Raw genomic sequence first — 14,587 nt, 5'->3', positions numbered from 1 at the left:
AGGTGAGTAAAATCTGGAGAGAGAAGATAGCAAGAAACGGTTGCCATTGGTCGAAGGTTCAAGAACGAAAGCATTCAAAGTCAAGGGTGAAAAAAACAAAGGTGACATGAGAAATATGGGGCGGGATTCTCCCCTACCCGGCGGGGCGGGGGGTCCCGGTGGGATGGAGTGGCGTGAACCACTCCGGCGTCGGGCCGCACCAAAGGTGCGAAGTTTAGGGGCCAAGCCCTAACATTGAGGGGCTAGGCCCGCGCCGGAGTGGTTGGCGCCCCGCCGGCCGGCGGGAACGGCCTTTGGCGCAATGCCAGCCGATGCCGAAGGGACTTCGCCGGCCGGTGGAAGTCCGCGCATGCACCGGAGCGATAGGGGTTGCTGACGTCAGCCCCGCGCATGCGCAGGAGATGGGGTCACTTCCGCCTCCGCCATCGTGAAGACTATGGCGAAGGCAGAAGGAAAAGAGTGCCCCCATGGCACAGGCCCGCCCACCGATCGGTGGGCCCCGATCGTGGGCCAGGCCACCGTGGGGGCACCCCCGGGGGCCAGATCACCCCGTCCCCCCTCCCCCCTCCCCCCCCCCCCCCCAGGACCCGGAGCCCGCCTGCGCCGCCTGGTCCCGCCGGTAAGGGAGGTGGTTTGATTCCCGCCAGCAGGACCGACATGACAGCAGCAGGATTTCGGCCCATCGCGGGCCGGAGAATCGCCGGGGGGGGGGGGGGGGGGGGGGGGGGCGATAGGCGTGATGCGATTCCTGCCCCCGCCGAATCTCTGGTGCCGGAGACTTCGGGAGACGGCGGGAGCGGGATTCACGCCAGCCCCCGGTGATTCTCCGACACCCCGCCGGGTCTGAGAATCCCGTCCCTTATGTTACAAATATGAGACATATAAAATTGTTATCTTTTGGGGTTGTCTCTTTAATTTGGAGTGAAATGAAGGAGGGTGTCATATGACCAGTTCTGAAGTCTGCCCAAGAACAGGCCTGGGAGACAGGGTTGTTAAAGATTAAAGGGGGGCGTGGGTTGTTTTGCTGGAAAGGACTGGACAATGTTCAGATTTGGAGACAATGGCAGTAGCAGATGTGATTACAGTGATAAGACTGATAGTTTTCAAAGTCCCAGGAAGGTTTGAGAATTTTGGTTTGCAAACAGTTATACTTTAAACTGTCCAAGATTAATGAGATTTGGAGTCTCAAGTATAGCTAATCAGCATTTATACCTAGATAAAAGGCTCATGGGATTCATGTTGCCATGGAAATGGGCTATCTGAGGGAAAGAGTTTCTACGATGATGTTAAACCTCACAGAAAAGTTAATCGAACTGGATCTGGGAGAGAAGGGAGAAACTCTCTCTGATTCCCCACGCAGGAATGTTGAAGGAAGCTTGCACTCGATTGGAACGCACTGGCAGGATCGTCCTGTCCCATCAAACTTGATCCCTGCCGCGGATTTCCAGGGCGGCATAGTGGGTAAGACACTTCGGTGAGACCGGAAGATCCCCTGACAGCCAATGCTGAGCTGCCTCCGCCGCAAGCAAACCTGCTGCAGGGGTGGGAGCTGGAAAATTCTGATCCAAACTACTGAGGCTTTGAAATGGGGCTGGAAGATTTACCTCACTTGTGCTCGAGGGAGTATCACCTGGAACCTCCCCACTCGGAAAAGACTATTCTGGGGATAAATGTTACAAGGCTGGGAAGCAAAGAGAATAGAAATAAACCTTCAGGAACTAAGTATCATTTTGGACTGGGTCTGTAAACACGAGTGGATTGAGAGGTAGTGTAAGGTATAGCTGTGATGTGGGCTTTTTAGTTGTGTGATCAGTAAAATAAAAAGTTCTGTTCTGCAGTTTAAAGTACAGGTTGCCTGCAACAATGGTGTTTACTATATTCAGAGTACTATACTATACTATACTATACAAACATACAAATTAAGGGCAGAGGTAAGTCATTCGGCCCCTCAGGCCTGCTCCGCTATTCAATAAGATCATGGCTGATCACATGGTGGCCTCAACTCCACACTCCTTCCTATCTCCTTTGACTCCCTTGTAAACCAAGAATCTACCTAACTCAGTCTGGAAATATTCAATGCTCTCTGAGGAAGAAAATCCCACAGTTTAATACACCTCCGAGAGAAAATCAATCTCCTCAACTCCATCTCAAATGGGAAATCCCTTATTTTTAAATGGTCTCTGGTTCTGGTCTCTTCCACAAGTGGAAACGTGGGGCGGGATTCTCCTCTACCCGGTGGGGCGGGGGGCCCCGGCGCCGAGGAATGGCGTGAACCACTCCGACGTTGGGCCGCCCCAAAGGTGTGGAATCCTCTGCACCTTCAGGGGCTGGGCCCGCCCCGTAGTGGTTTGCGCCCCGCCGGCCGGCGGGAAAGGGGCTTGGCGCCACGGCAACCGGCGGCAAAGGGCTTCCGCCAGCCGGTGCGAGTTGGCGCATGCTGAGTAGCGCCAGCGTGTGCTGCCATCATCCCTGCGCATGCGCAGAGGGCTTCATTTCCGTACCGGCAAATGCGGACCGCTACAGCCACCAATGCAGAAGGATAGAGTGTCTCCCCGGCACAGGCCCGCCGGCGGATCGGTGGCCCCGATCGCGGGCCAGGCCACCCGTGGGGGCACCTCCCAGGGGCAGATCACCCCGTGCACCCCCCAAGAACCGCGGAGGACACTCGCGCCGTCTGGTCCCGCCGAGAATTCGGAGGACGGCGGGGACGGGATTCACGCCGACCCCTGGCAATTCTCCGACCCGACGGGGGGTCGGAGAATCCCGCCCATGCTCTCAGCATCCCCCCTGTCAAGTCCCCTTAGGGTCTCACATGGTTCAATAAGATCACCTCTCATTCCTCTAAACTCCAATGGGTATCGGTCCAATTTAACGCCCCTTCCTCAGAAGATAACTCCCTCATCCCAGAAAGTAGTTGAGTGAACCTTCTCTGAACTGTTTCTCTGCTCATTAACCAGAAATTCACCTATTTATCCCGACTATGAGACCATAAGCCACAGGACCAGAAGTAGGCCATTCGACCCATCGAGTCTACTCCACCTCAATAAGATCATGACTGATCTGATATTATAATCCTTAAATCCACATTCCCGCCTTATCCCCATAACCTTTGATTCCCTTACTGATTAATATCAGTATATCTCAGCCTTGAACATACTCAATGATCCAGCCTCTCCAGCCCTCTGCAGTAAAGAATTCCAGAGATTCACTACTCTCTGAGAGGAGAAATCCCTCCTCATCTCTGCTTTCAATGGGCGACCTATTACTCTGAGATTACGCCCTCTAGTCCTAGACTCTCCCACAAAAGGAACAACCTGCCCACACATTCCGTGACAAGCCCCCTGAGAGTTCTATATCTCTCAATAAGATCGGCGCTCATTCTTCTAAACTCCAATGACTACAGGTCCAACCTACTTAACCTCTCATAAGAAAATGCCTCCATTCCCGGGATCAACCTCGTGAACCTTCTCTCGACTGTCTCTAATGCTGGTATATCTTTCCTTGGATATAGAGGCCAAAACTGCTCACAGAATTCCAGGTGTGGTCGAACAAGCGCCTTGAATAGTTTTAGCAAGACTGCTCGATTTTTGTACTCCACTCCCTTTGAAATAAAGGCCAACATTCCATTAGCCTTACCCATGACCTGATGAACTTACAGGCTAGGTTTTTGTGATTTATGCACAAGGACTCCCCAGTCCCTCTGTGCTGCAGCTTTCTGCAGTCTTTCTCCATTTCTATAATATTCAACTCCTCAATCCTTCCAACAAAGTGCATAACCCTACATTATATTCCATCTGCCAAGTTTTTGTCCACTCACTTAACCTGTCTATATCTCTCTGTAGACTGTTGGTGTCATCCTCACCATCTGCCTTCCCACCTATTTTTGTGTCCTCCACAAACTTGGCAATAGTACATTCACTTCCCTCGTCCAAGTCATTCATAGTTATTGCAAATAATGGTGGCCCCAGCAGTGATCCCTGTGACACTCCACTAGTTACTGGTTGCCTTCCTGAAAGCGTCCCTCTTATCCCAAGTCTCTGTTTTGTATTAATTATCCAATCCTCTATCTATGTTAATATACTGCCCCCAGCAACCTGGGCTCTTATCTTATGAAGCAGCCTTTTGTGCGTTTCCTTATTGAGCACTTTTTGGAAATCCAAATATATAGAACATAGAACATAGAACAGTACAGCACAGAACAGGCCCTTCGGCCCTCGATGTTGTGCCGAGCCATGATCACCCTACTCAAACCCATGTATCCACCCTATACCCGTAACCCAACAACCCCTCCCTTAACCTTACTTTTTAGGACACTACGGGCAATTTAGCATGGCCAATCCACCTAACCCGCACATCTTTGGATTGTGGGAGGAAACCGGAGCACCCGGAGGAAACCCACGCACACACGGGGAGGACGTGCAGACTCCGCACAGACAGTGACCCAGCCGGGAATCGAACCTGGGACCCTGGAGCTGTGAAGCATTTATGCTAACCACCATGCTACCGTGCTGCCCATCCCTTTATCTACCCTGTTCGTTACCACCTCAAAAAATTCTAATCGCTCTGCACATTCTCCCCGTGTCTGCGTAGGTCTCACCCCTACAACCCAAAGATGTGCAGGGTAGGTGGAGTGGCCACGCTAAAGTTGCCCCTTAATTAAAAGAGAAAAGATTCGGGTACTTTCAATTTGAAAAAAATTAACTCTGCTTCCTGTTAGCGAACCGATCCTGTACCCATGACGTGAGCTCTTACTTTGCACTGCAACCTTTGATGTGAAACCTGACCAAATGTCTTTCGGAAATCCACATCTACAGGTTCCCCTTTTTCATGTTACTTGTTACTTTCTCATAGAACTCAATAAATTAATCACACTAAGGTCGAAATCGTCCATCCTCGTTTGTGGCTGGGACTTTCTGGTGCCACTGAAAATGAATAGCGTTTCGGCTGGAATGCCAAATTTTCTGTCCTCATTCGTATTGGGTCCCGTCATGGACGAGACAGGACAATCCCGCCCATGATGTCTCTTTCGAAAAGCACATCGACTCTGCCTAATTGCATGAAGATTTTCTAGGTGCCCTGCTCTAACCTCCTCAACAATAGATTCCAGCAGATGTTAGGCCATCTGGCCGATTTTCTATCTCCTTCCTTTCTTGAATAGATGAGTTACATTTGCTAATTTCAGCAGTAATAGCAGTTCTATTTTTTCTTTATTAAGTTAGCGGTCTCTACGGGGATTGCAACATTTGGGGATGAGAAAATATCAGCCATGATTGAATGGCGGAGCAGTTCGATAGGTCGAGTGGCCTAATTCTGCTCCTATGTCTTATGGTCTTATCATTTTTTCCCAGTGGATTGGATTTATTTGTTGTCACGTGTACCGAGTACAGTGAAAAGTGAAGGGTTAGGATCTGGAATGTTTTGCCCGAGAGTGTGGTGGAAGCAGATTAAGTCCTGGTTTCAAAATGAAATCCAAAATAACTCGAAGAGAAAGAAAATGATGGGGAAAGGCCGGGAGAGTTGGACGAGCTGAGTTGCTCTTGCAGAGACCCAGCATGAACATGGTGGGCTAAATAGCCTCTTTTATGCTCCAACCATTCTATGATTCTATTCTGTGATCTATTCTGGCTGCAGCAAGGCCTTCCCTCGTTACTGTTCTATAAATCTATTCCCATTTGGGTGATGAAGGTTCACTGACTTAGTCCTAACTTCCCAATTGTAATGTGTTGGGTATTTGGACCAATTAACAGGATAAACACGATTCTTGGTTTAGTTTACTAATCTTGTCAAACTACACTGCAAAATGGACAGGTAGTGTTTGATTTGATGGTATCGTAGGATAGAGAGATGATTGGGCGAAAAGAAAATACACTAAGAAAGATATAGAGTGAGCAGGATGGGCAGGTAATGATTGGGGTGATTTCTGTGTTTCTTATACTCAGGATGGATGTCGTAGTGTTCACAAAGACCACACAAGAAGTTCATTAACAAAGCTAATATTTATTACACTACTTAATATACCACTTACTCCTCTAGCAAGCAATAATCTATTAGACTACAATCTACACTACACTAATACTTGTCCCATTCACTCTGTCTTAAACTGTACTCTCCTTTCTCCGATTCTCTCTCCTACATTCTCCCCCAGAAGCCTGAGAGTCAGTCCTTTATGTAGGTCTGTTCCCAGTTTCATCTAGTGGTCAATTATGATATTACATTAACCCTTTATATACTGGACATTCTACATAATGTTACAATGATTACAAAGTTCTCTTACCGCTGCCCCGTGGGAGTGACACCCCTGACAGTGCCTCCAAGACTGAGCTCTTCCCGGAACTCTGGTCTCCAATCACTGCGATGGCGGGAAGCCCCAGGTCCTTCTCCACGCCATGTGCTCTCAGTGAATCAATGAGATCAATGCAAGGTCGCACCTTACTTTCGTATTCATTGAAAAACGCAGTATCCATTGACTGAAAGAGAGGACACTATCAAATAAATAAATGCAAAATATTTTTCAAAGTGTAATTTTAACTGAGTTCCCAGAGGAGGAATAAGATATTGCAAGTCCACACGTTCATTAATACAAAGACTGGAACCACAGTGCTACAGAGTTCAAATTTCCTTCCCGCACTTAGTGGTGCACAATGACAGAATTCTGTCTGTTTCCATAGTTAGTTATGCCTAGAACAGGTCGGTAATCTGACACCAGAGACTTATAGCTTGAAGCTCCCTACTCTGCAGCAAGCATGGCTGTCCAAGAGTCTTTCCCACTCTTGGCCCGTGCCATTGGCTTATCGGAGGGATTTGTAGGAGGGACACACTCAACCTGTTTGACCACGTTATGGACGCACCCTCCTTGATCATCAAGCCCTGGGGTGGGACTTGAACTCGGAGCTTCTGGCTCAGAGGCAGGGATGCTACCACAAGACCTCCGTGTTCCAGAGAGTACATTGTCAGTATTTCTCTTGAAGATCACCAGTAGCTGTCTAAGGATGGATGTGATGTTCTGAGCCCAGCCCAATTATTTTATCTGCTCCTGTCCAAGCAGCTCCCTCCCTCATGTCTGATGGCTTGCAACAACAAAAATCTGTTGTCGCATTATGAAACTGACCGCAGTTCGGTGTTAAGTGAAAACTAGACCTTGGGCAGGGTTTACCGACTCCGCCCACCATTGGGACTGTCTGGAGCCACCCAAAATCAATGGACCTTTGGCTGGGCCACTGAATCTCCGTCAGCGAGACCCACCACATGGTGCCAGAAAATCCCGGCCATTACCTTTGCCCACGTGAAGAGATGCCTGCTCTCTCAGTACTTAATAATAATCTTTTATTATTGTCACAAGTAGGTTTCCATTAACACTGCAATGAAGTTACTGTGAAAATCTCCTGGTCGCCACACTCAGGCGCCTGTTCGGGTACACTGAGGGAGAATTCAGAATGCCCAATTCACCTAACAAGCACCTCTTTCGGGACTTGAGGGAGGAAACCGGAGCGCCCAGAGGAAACCCACGCAGAGACGGGGAGAACGTGCAGACTCTGCACAGACAGTGACCCAAACCGGGAATCAAACCTGGGTCCTTGGCGCTGTGAAGCAACAGAGCTAACCACTGTGCTACCGTGCCGCCAACTGGAGATTGCGAGCCACTATGTATCCCTCAAGCAAAATCATTTAAAAACTGATTAGCTGGTTATTCCATTGCTGTCTGCAGAGCTTGCTGTCTGCAAATTGGTTGTTGCGGATTCTTCATTGGCTGTAAAGCACTTTGGGACATCCTGACGCTGTGAAAGGCGCTATATAAACGCACGTCCGTTCATTTCTTTCCTGCCCACTTGAGCAGAGTACCAGAAAGCCACAAGGAACCATCTTCATTCAAATCTAAACCCGAAGAGCTGAATGGGGATACTTGGGGGGGATGCAGGGTGGGTGGATAGGTTGCAGGAGGCTGAAGCTTCTGCATTGCTTTCACAATACAAAGTCACTTGCCTTAACTGAGATTTTTCTCTGTTCTTCCTCCAGAGCACCAAATGTGGTCAGCCAGACACCATTCGGACAGGCAAACGCCTTGGAGTTACCATCATCTCCATTAACAACCGGTGCTTCCATCACAGTACTGGCTTCAGGTGTTCCAACCGGTGCCAAGAATGGTTGAATTGGACCGTTTGGCTGCAGCATATCTCTAAACACCTTGGAGAGGAAAGAAAGTAGCTTTTTTAAAGCTCTACATCAATAGTCATCATTCCAACAGATTATCAAGCAAACCTCAGCCCAAATATCCAGTCCAAATTTACGTGATGTTGTTCTGACTGCTGTCTGCCACTGGCATCCGCAAAGTCACATCCCACTCACCCCCTCCATCCAGCAGGAACAGAACCAACATTTCCCGCTCCTGAATCTGGGTAGCACAGAAAGAGGAAAATGTGGTGCAAAAGATTGAATGTAAATCAGGTGCATTCCCTAATGGAGTCATAGATGTTTATAGCATAGAAAGAGGCCCTCCGGCCCAACTCGTCCATGCCGTCCAGTTTTAGCCACTAAGCTAGTCCCAACTGCCTGCATTTGGCACATCACCCTCTCCCCAGCTTTCCCATATAACTGTCTAAATGCTTTTTAAAAGACAAAATTGTACCCGCCTCTACTACTGCCTCTGGCAGCTCATTCCAGACACTCACCACCCTCTGTGTGAAGAAATTCCCCCTCCGGACCCTTTTGTATCTCTCCCCTCTTACCTTAAACCTATGCCCTCTAGTTTTAGACTCCCCTAACTTTGGGAAAAGATGTTGACTATCTACCTCATTATTTTATAGACCTCTATAAGATCACCCCTAAGCCTCCTACGCTCCAGGGAAAAAAGTCCCAGCCTATCCACCTCTCCTTATAACTCAAACCATCAAGTCCTGGTAGCATCCTCGTAAATCTCTTCTGCACACTTTCTAGTTTAACAATATCCTTCCTATAATAGGGTGGCCAGAACTGTATACAATATTCCAAGTGTGGAATTATCAATGTCTTGTACAACTTCAGCAAGACGTGCCAACAATGTTCTGACCAATGAAACCAAGCATGCCAATTGCCTCCTTCACCATCCTGTCAACCTGTGACTCCACTTTCAAGGAGCTATGAACCTGTACCCCATGATCTCTTTGTTCTATAACTCTCCCCAACTCCCTACCATTAACCTAGTAGGTCCTGCCCCGATTCGACGTACCACCTCACATTTATCTAAATTAAACTCCATCTGCCATTCATCGGCCCACTGGCCCAATTGGCCATGATCCTGTTGCAACCCTAGATAACCTTCACTGTCCACTATGCCAACAATCTTGGAGTCATCTGCAAACTTACTAACCATGCCTCCTACTTCTCATCCAAATCATTAATATAAATAATAAGTAACAGTGGACCCAGCACCACTCCCTGAGGCACACCGCTGGTCACAGGCCTCCAGTTTGAAAAACAACTCTCTACAACCACCCTTTGTCTTCTGTCGTCAAGGCAATTTTGTATCCAATTCGCTACCTCACCCTGGATCCCGTGAGATTTAACCTTATAGAACAACCAAGCATGCAGTACCTTGTCAAAGGCCTTGCTAAAGTCCATGTACAGTAAGAAGTCTTACAACACCAGGTTAAAGTCCAACAGGTTTGTTTTGAATCACTAGCTTTCAGAGTATTGTTCCTTCCTCAGGTGAATGTCCACATCAAAGTTCATGTAGACAACGTCAACTGCACTCATCTACCTTCTTGGTTACCCCTTCAAAATTTGTGAGACATGATTTTCCACTCACAAAGCCATGCTGACAGTCCCCAATCAGTCCTTGCCTCTCTAAATGCCTGTAGGTCCTGTCTCTCAGAATACCGTCTAACACCTTACCCACCACTGGTCTGTAGTTCCCAGGCTTTTCCCTGCAACCCTTCTTAAACAAAAGCACAACATTTGCTCCACTCCAATCTTCAGGCATCGCATGTATGGCTGCCGACGATTCAAATATCTCTGCTCAGGGACCCGTAATTTCCTCCCCAGCCTCGCACAACGTCCTGGGATGCATTTCATCAAGCCCCGGGGATTTATCTACCTTGACGCGCTTTAAGACTTCCAGCACCTCCTTCTCTGTAATGTGTACACTCCTCAAGACATCACTATTTATGTCCCCAAGTTCCCTAATATCCATGCCTTTCTCAGCCAGCATGAGAAATATTCTCAGCTGAGAAATATTCATTTAGGATCTCACCCATCTCTTGCGAATGCGCACAAAGATGACCTTGTAGATCTTTAAGAAGCCCTACTTCTCCCTTGTTACTCTTTTGCCCTTAACGTATTTGTAGAAGCTCTTTGAATTCTCCTTTGCCTTATCTGCCAAAGCAATCTCACGTCCCCTTTTTGCCTCCTGATTTCTCTCTCAACTCTACTCCAAGTCTCGCTTGGGAACTTACCTTTACAAGACCCCCAGGAGCAGCCGGGAATCGCGGGAGCAGTGTCCAGAGGCCAGAGTCTAGCGACTGGTACGTGTTTAAATTGAGCATGGTGTGGATTTGGGCCTAGTCTCGCTCGGGAGCCTACCTTTACAGGAACCCCAGGAGCAGCCGGGAATCATGGGAGCAATGTCCGGAGGGCGGAGTCTAGCGACCGTTAAGTGTTTAAATTGAGCATGGTGTGGATTTGGGCCTAGTCTCGCTCGGGAACCTACCTTTACAGGAACCCCAGGAGCAGCCGGGAATCATGGGAGCAATGTCCGAAGGGCGGAGTCTAGCGACCGTTAAGTGTTTAAATTGAGTGCCAGGTGAACCTTCTGCAGAGGTCAGACTTCCAAATTGGCTCCTGATTAGTTCTCTAGAAATCATTCCTAGGCTCACCAGAGTGGATTCTGCGCTACATGTTCTGAGTTTTGTTTTGTTTTTTTCTTCTCACACTTAGACTTAATCTGAAAAAAGTATGAGGTCCTAAAAGCAGAATAGAGGGAATTAGAAGTAAGTTAAAAAGTTGGGCCTCAAAGATACTGATTTCAGGATTACTATCAATGCAATATGCTAGTCAGAACAGAAATAGCAGGATAAATCAGATGAATGCGTGACTGAAGAAATGGTTCAAGGAGGAGAGGATTTAAGAATCCTGGGACATTGGGACCGGATCTGGGGGAGGTGGGACCAGTACAAACTGGATCTGTTACACTGGGCAGGACCGGGACTAATGTCCCAGGGGGAATATTTGCTCGAGTGGTTTGAGGAAGATTTAAACTAAAATGGGGGATGGGAACCCATGCACGGAGTCAGAAGAGGTGGAAACAAGGCTAAGGAAAAAAGACAGAAAGGGGAATAAGAAAAGCGATAGGCAGAGGAATCAAAGGCCCGATTCTAACAGGGCCATAGTGAAAAATAATGGGAACAGGATAAGGAATATCAAAATGTCAAGCCTTAAGGCTTTGTGCCTCAATGTATGGAACAGTCGCAGTAAAGTGGATGAATTAATAGATGTAACCGAGTATGATATAGTCGGGATTATGGAGACATGGCTGCAGGGTGACCAGGAATGAGAACTGGACATTCAGGGGTATTCAGTATCTAGAAAGGACAGACAAAAAGGAAAGGGCGGTGGGATTACATTGCTGATTAAAGAGGAAATTAATGCAATAGTGAGGAAGGATATTAGCTCCGACAATGTGGAATCTGCGTGGGTCCAGTTGACAAATACCAAAGGGCAAAGAAATGTTAATCGTGGTTTGCACATAGACCCCCAAACTGTAGTGATGGTGTTGGGAATGGCATTAAACAGGAAATTAGAGATACATGAGGTGAAGGAACATCTGTAATTATGGGTGACTTTATTCTGTATATAAATTGGGCACATCAAATTAGTCACAATACCGCAGAGGAATTCCTGGAGTGTATAACGAGATGGTTTTCTGGACCAATACGTTGAGGAACCAACTGGAGAACAGGCCGTCTTAGACCGGGTATTAAGTAATGAGAGCAGAATCATTGACAATCTAGTTGTACAAGGCCCCTTTGGGGATGAGCGACCATAACATGTTAGAATTCTTTATCAAGATGGAGAGTGATGTAGTTGATTTTGAGACTAGGGTCCTGAATCTTAATAAAGGAAACTACGATGGCGTGAGTTGGTTATGATGGATTGGGAAATATTACTTAAAGATATGACGGCCGATCAGCAATTGGAAACATTCAAAGAGTGCATGGGTGAACTGCATAAATTGTTTATTCCTGTCTCACGCAAAAATGAAATGGAAAAGGTTGCCAAACCGTGGCTTACAACGGAAATTAGAGATAGCATAGATCCAAGGGAGAGGCAATGACAGATGATACAAAGCTGGATGTGAGGATGAACTGTGCTGAGGATACAGAGATACTTTAGTGTAATTTGGACCAGTTGAGTGCGTGGGCAAATGCATGGCAGATGCAGTGCAATTTGGATAAATGTGAGGCTATCCACTTTTGTAGCAAAATGGGAAGGCAGGGTATTCTTTGAATGACTATAGATTGGGAGAGGGGAATGTGCAACAACACCTGGGTGTCCCACATCTAAATCATTAATAAACTCAGAAGATGTGCCTGTGATAACCTGATAGCTACAAGATTCCATTAGGAATGAACTGCAAAGAAATTCTCCCAGTTGTTAGTTTATGTAGCCATTGCAGCATGGAACACCCATCACCTTCAATCTCAGCGAGAAAGTCTCCCGAGAGGTCAATACTCTCAGTATGATTGTGGAAATATCAGTACACATCGTACGTCCGAATAATAGGATCATCTTTGGAAGGGCTTAAATCATGGTTAACGGAGTAGCCTTGGCAACATGTGGCCGCTATGGAACCTGAACAGCACTCCCTTCTCACATGTCCTTTAACCACTCCACCTATTATCACACTTTTACCCATCTCTTCACCAACGCAGAGTGCATGGCAGCTTAGAAGCAGCTGGATTCACATCAGCCTGACACCTGCTCAATAAGGCCACACATAATCCTCTTCCAGGCATTGACCGATGGAAGGCGCAACAGGGAGTTGCATCATGGGAGCAGCATACCCCATCAGCAGCTCACCTCAATGCAGAGTGTTGAGGCCACATCTTGCTACTACCCCCTCAGTCACCATTTGCACATCCGGAAGCAGCATCCGTTAACATCTGGATGATGCACTAACGTTTTGAGGTTCTGTTGTCCTCACAGAGAGTGCCTCACCGGGATCATGGTTTGGTGAATTGCAACCACTCTGGAGCCTGCAATCATAGAAAGCCGGACAAGTCTTTGTCTTTGACGACCTTGATATTAGGGCAAAACCTTGACCAGTAATTCTTTTCTTCGTGGACTCTGCCAAGACCTTAAGATGCATTTGCATCGTATTTATAGCAGCACAGCCCTCAAGATCGTACAGTTCACCAAAGCCATCCTTGTCTATATATCCAATGTCAATGATAGCCCTGTCAGGCAATGAAGTTGACTGCTTTGCCTTTACTCAGGGAGCACATAAAGTCTTGCAAAGGAACCATATAGATCCAAATAAAGATCCCGGGAGGTAAGGAAAAGGCTTCATCAAAATGAACACACACGTCTTACATAGGTAAATTATTGGAAAGGGTCCTGAGGGATAGGATTTCTGATCATTTGGAAAGATACAGCTTAATCCAGGATAGTCAGTAAGGATTTGTGAGGGGTAAGTCTTGCCTCACAAGTTTGATTGTATTTCATAGAATTTACAGTGCAGAAGGAGGCCATTCGGCCCATCAAGTCTGCACTGGCTCTTGGAAAGAGTACCCTACCCAAGCCCATACCTCCACCCTATCCCCACCCAACACTAAGGGCAATTTGGACCCTAAGGGTAATTTAGCATGGCCAATCCACCTAACCTGCACATTTTTGGACTGTGGGAGGAAACCGGAGCACCCGGACGAAACCCACGCACACACGGGGAGAACGTGCAGACTCCACACAGACAGTGACCCAAGCAGGGATTTGAACCTGGGACCCTGGAGCTGTGAAGCAACTGTGCTAACCACTATGCTACCGTGCTGTCCTTTCTTTGAGGAGGTAACTAAGTACATAGATGAAGGTAGAGCAGTTGCTGTCGTATACATGGATTTTAGTAAGGCGTTTGATAAGGTGCCCCATGGTCGGCTCATGCAGAAAGTAAGGAGGTGTGGCATAGAGGGAAATTTAGCCGATTGGATCAGTAACTGGCGATCACATAGAAGACAGAGGGTGGTGGTAGATGGTAAATTTTCATCCTGGAGCCCAGTCACCAGCGGTGTACCACAGGGATCAGTGCTGGGTCCTCTGCTATTTGTGATTTTTATCAATGAATTGGATGATGGAGTTGAAGGTTGGGTTAGTAAATTTGCTGATGACACCAAGATTGGTGGAGTAGTGGATAATGTGGAGGGCTGTGTAGGCTGCAAAGAGACATTGATAGGATGCAGAGCTGGGCTGAAAAGTGGCAGATGGAGTTTAACCATGATAAGTGTGAGGTAATTCATTTTGGTAGGACAAATTTGATTGCGGATTACAGGGTTAATGGCAGGGTTCTGAAGAATGTGGAGGAGCAGAGAGATCTCGGGGTTCATGTCCATAGATCTCTGAAAGT

General features: G+C 47.4%; 1 protein-coding gene across 4 annotated transcripts in view; it reads right to left on the bottom strand.

Annotated features, from left to right (window-relative positions):
* Window positions 1–14,587, bottom strand: part of LOC119968763 (interferon-induced GTP-binding protein Mx3-like) — a 94,763-nt gene that overhangs the window by 60,525 nt on the left and 19,651 nt on the right. For all 4 annotated transcript variants that reach the window (XM_038801459.1, XM_038801463.1, XM_038801460.1 and 1 more), the window contains 2 exons: window positions 7,981–8,181; window positions 6,275–6,467 (listed from right to left, as the gene is read on the bottom strand). In XM_038801459.1, coding sequence (XP_038657387.1) covers window positions 6,275–6,467; window positions 7,981–8,181 — 394 coding nt within the window. The remainder of the gene's footprint in view (window positions 1–6,274; window positions 6,468–7,980; window positions 8,182–14,587) is intronic.

The sequence above is a fragment of the Scyliorhinus canicula genome, chromosome 7, assembly GCF_902713615.1.
Source record: "Scyliorhinus canicula chromosome 7, sScyCan1.1, whole genome shotgun sequence".
Taxonomy (NCBI): Eukaryota; Metazoa; Chordata; class Chondrichthyes; order Carcharhiniformes; family Scyliorhinidae; genus Scyliorhinus; species Scyliorhinus canicula.
This window is presented reverse-complemented; position numbering and strand designations above follow the sequence as displayed.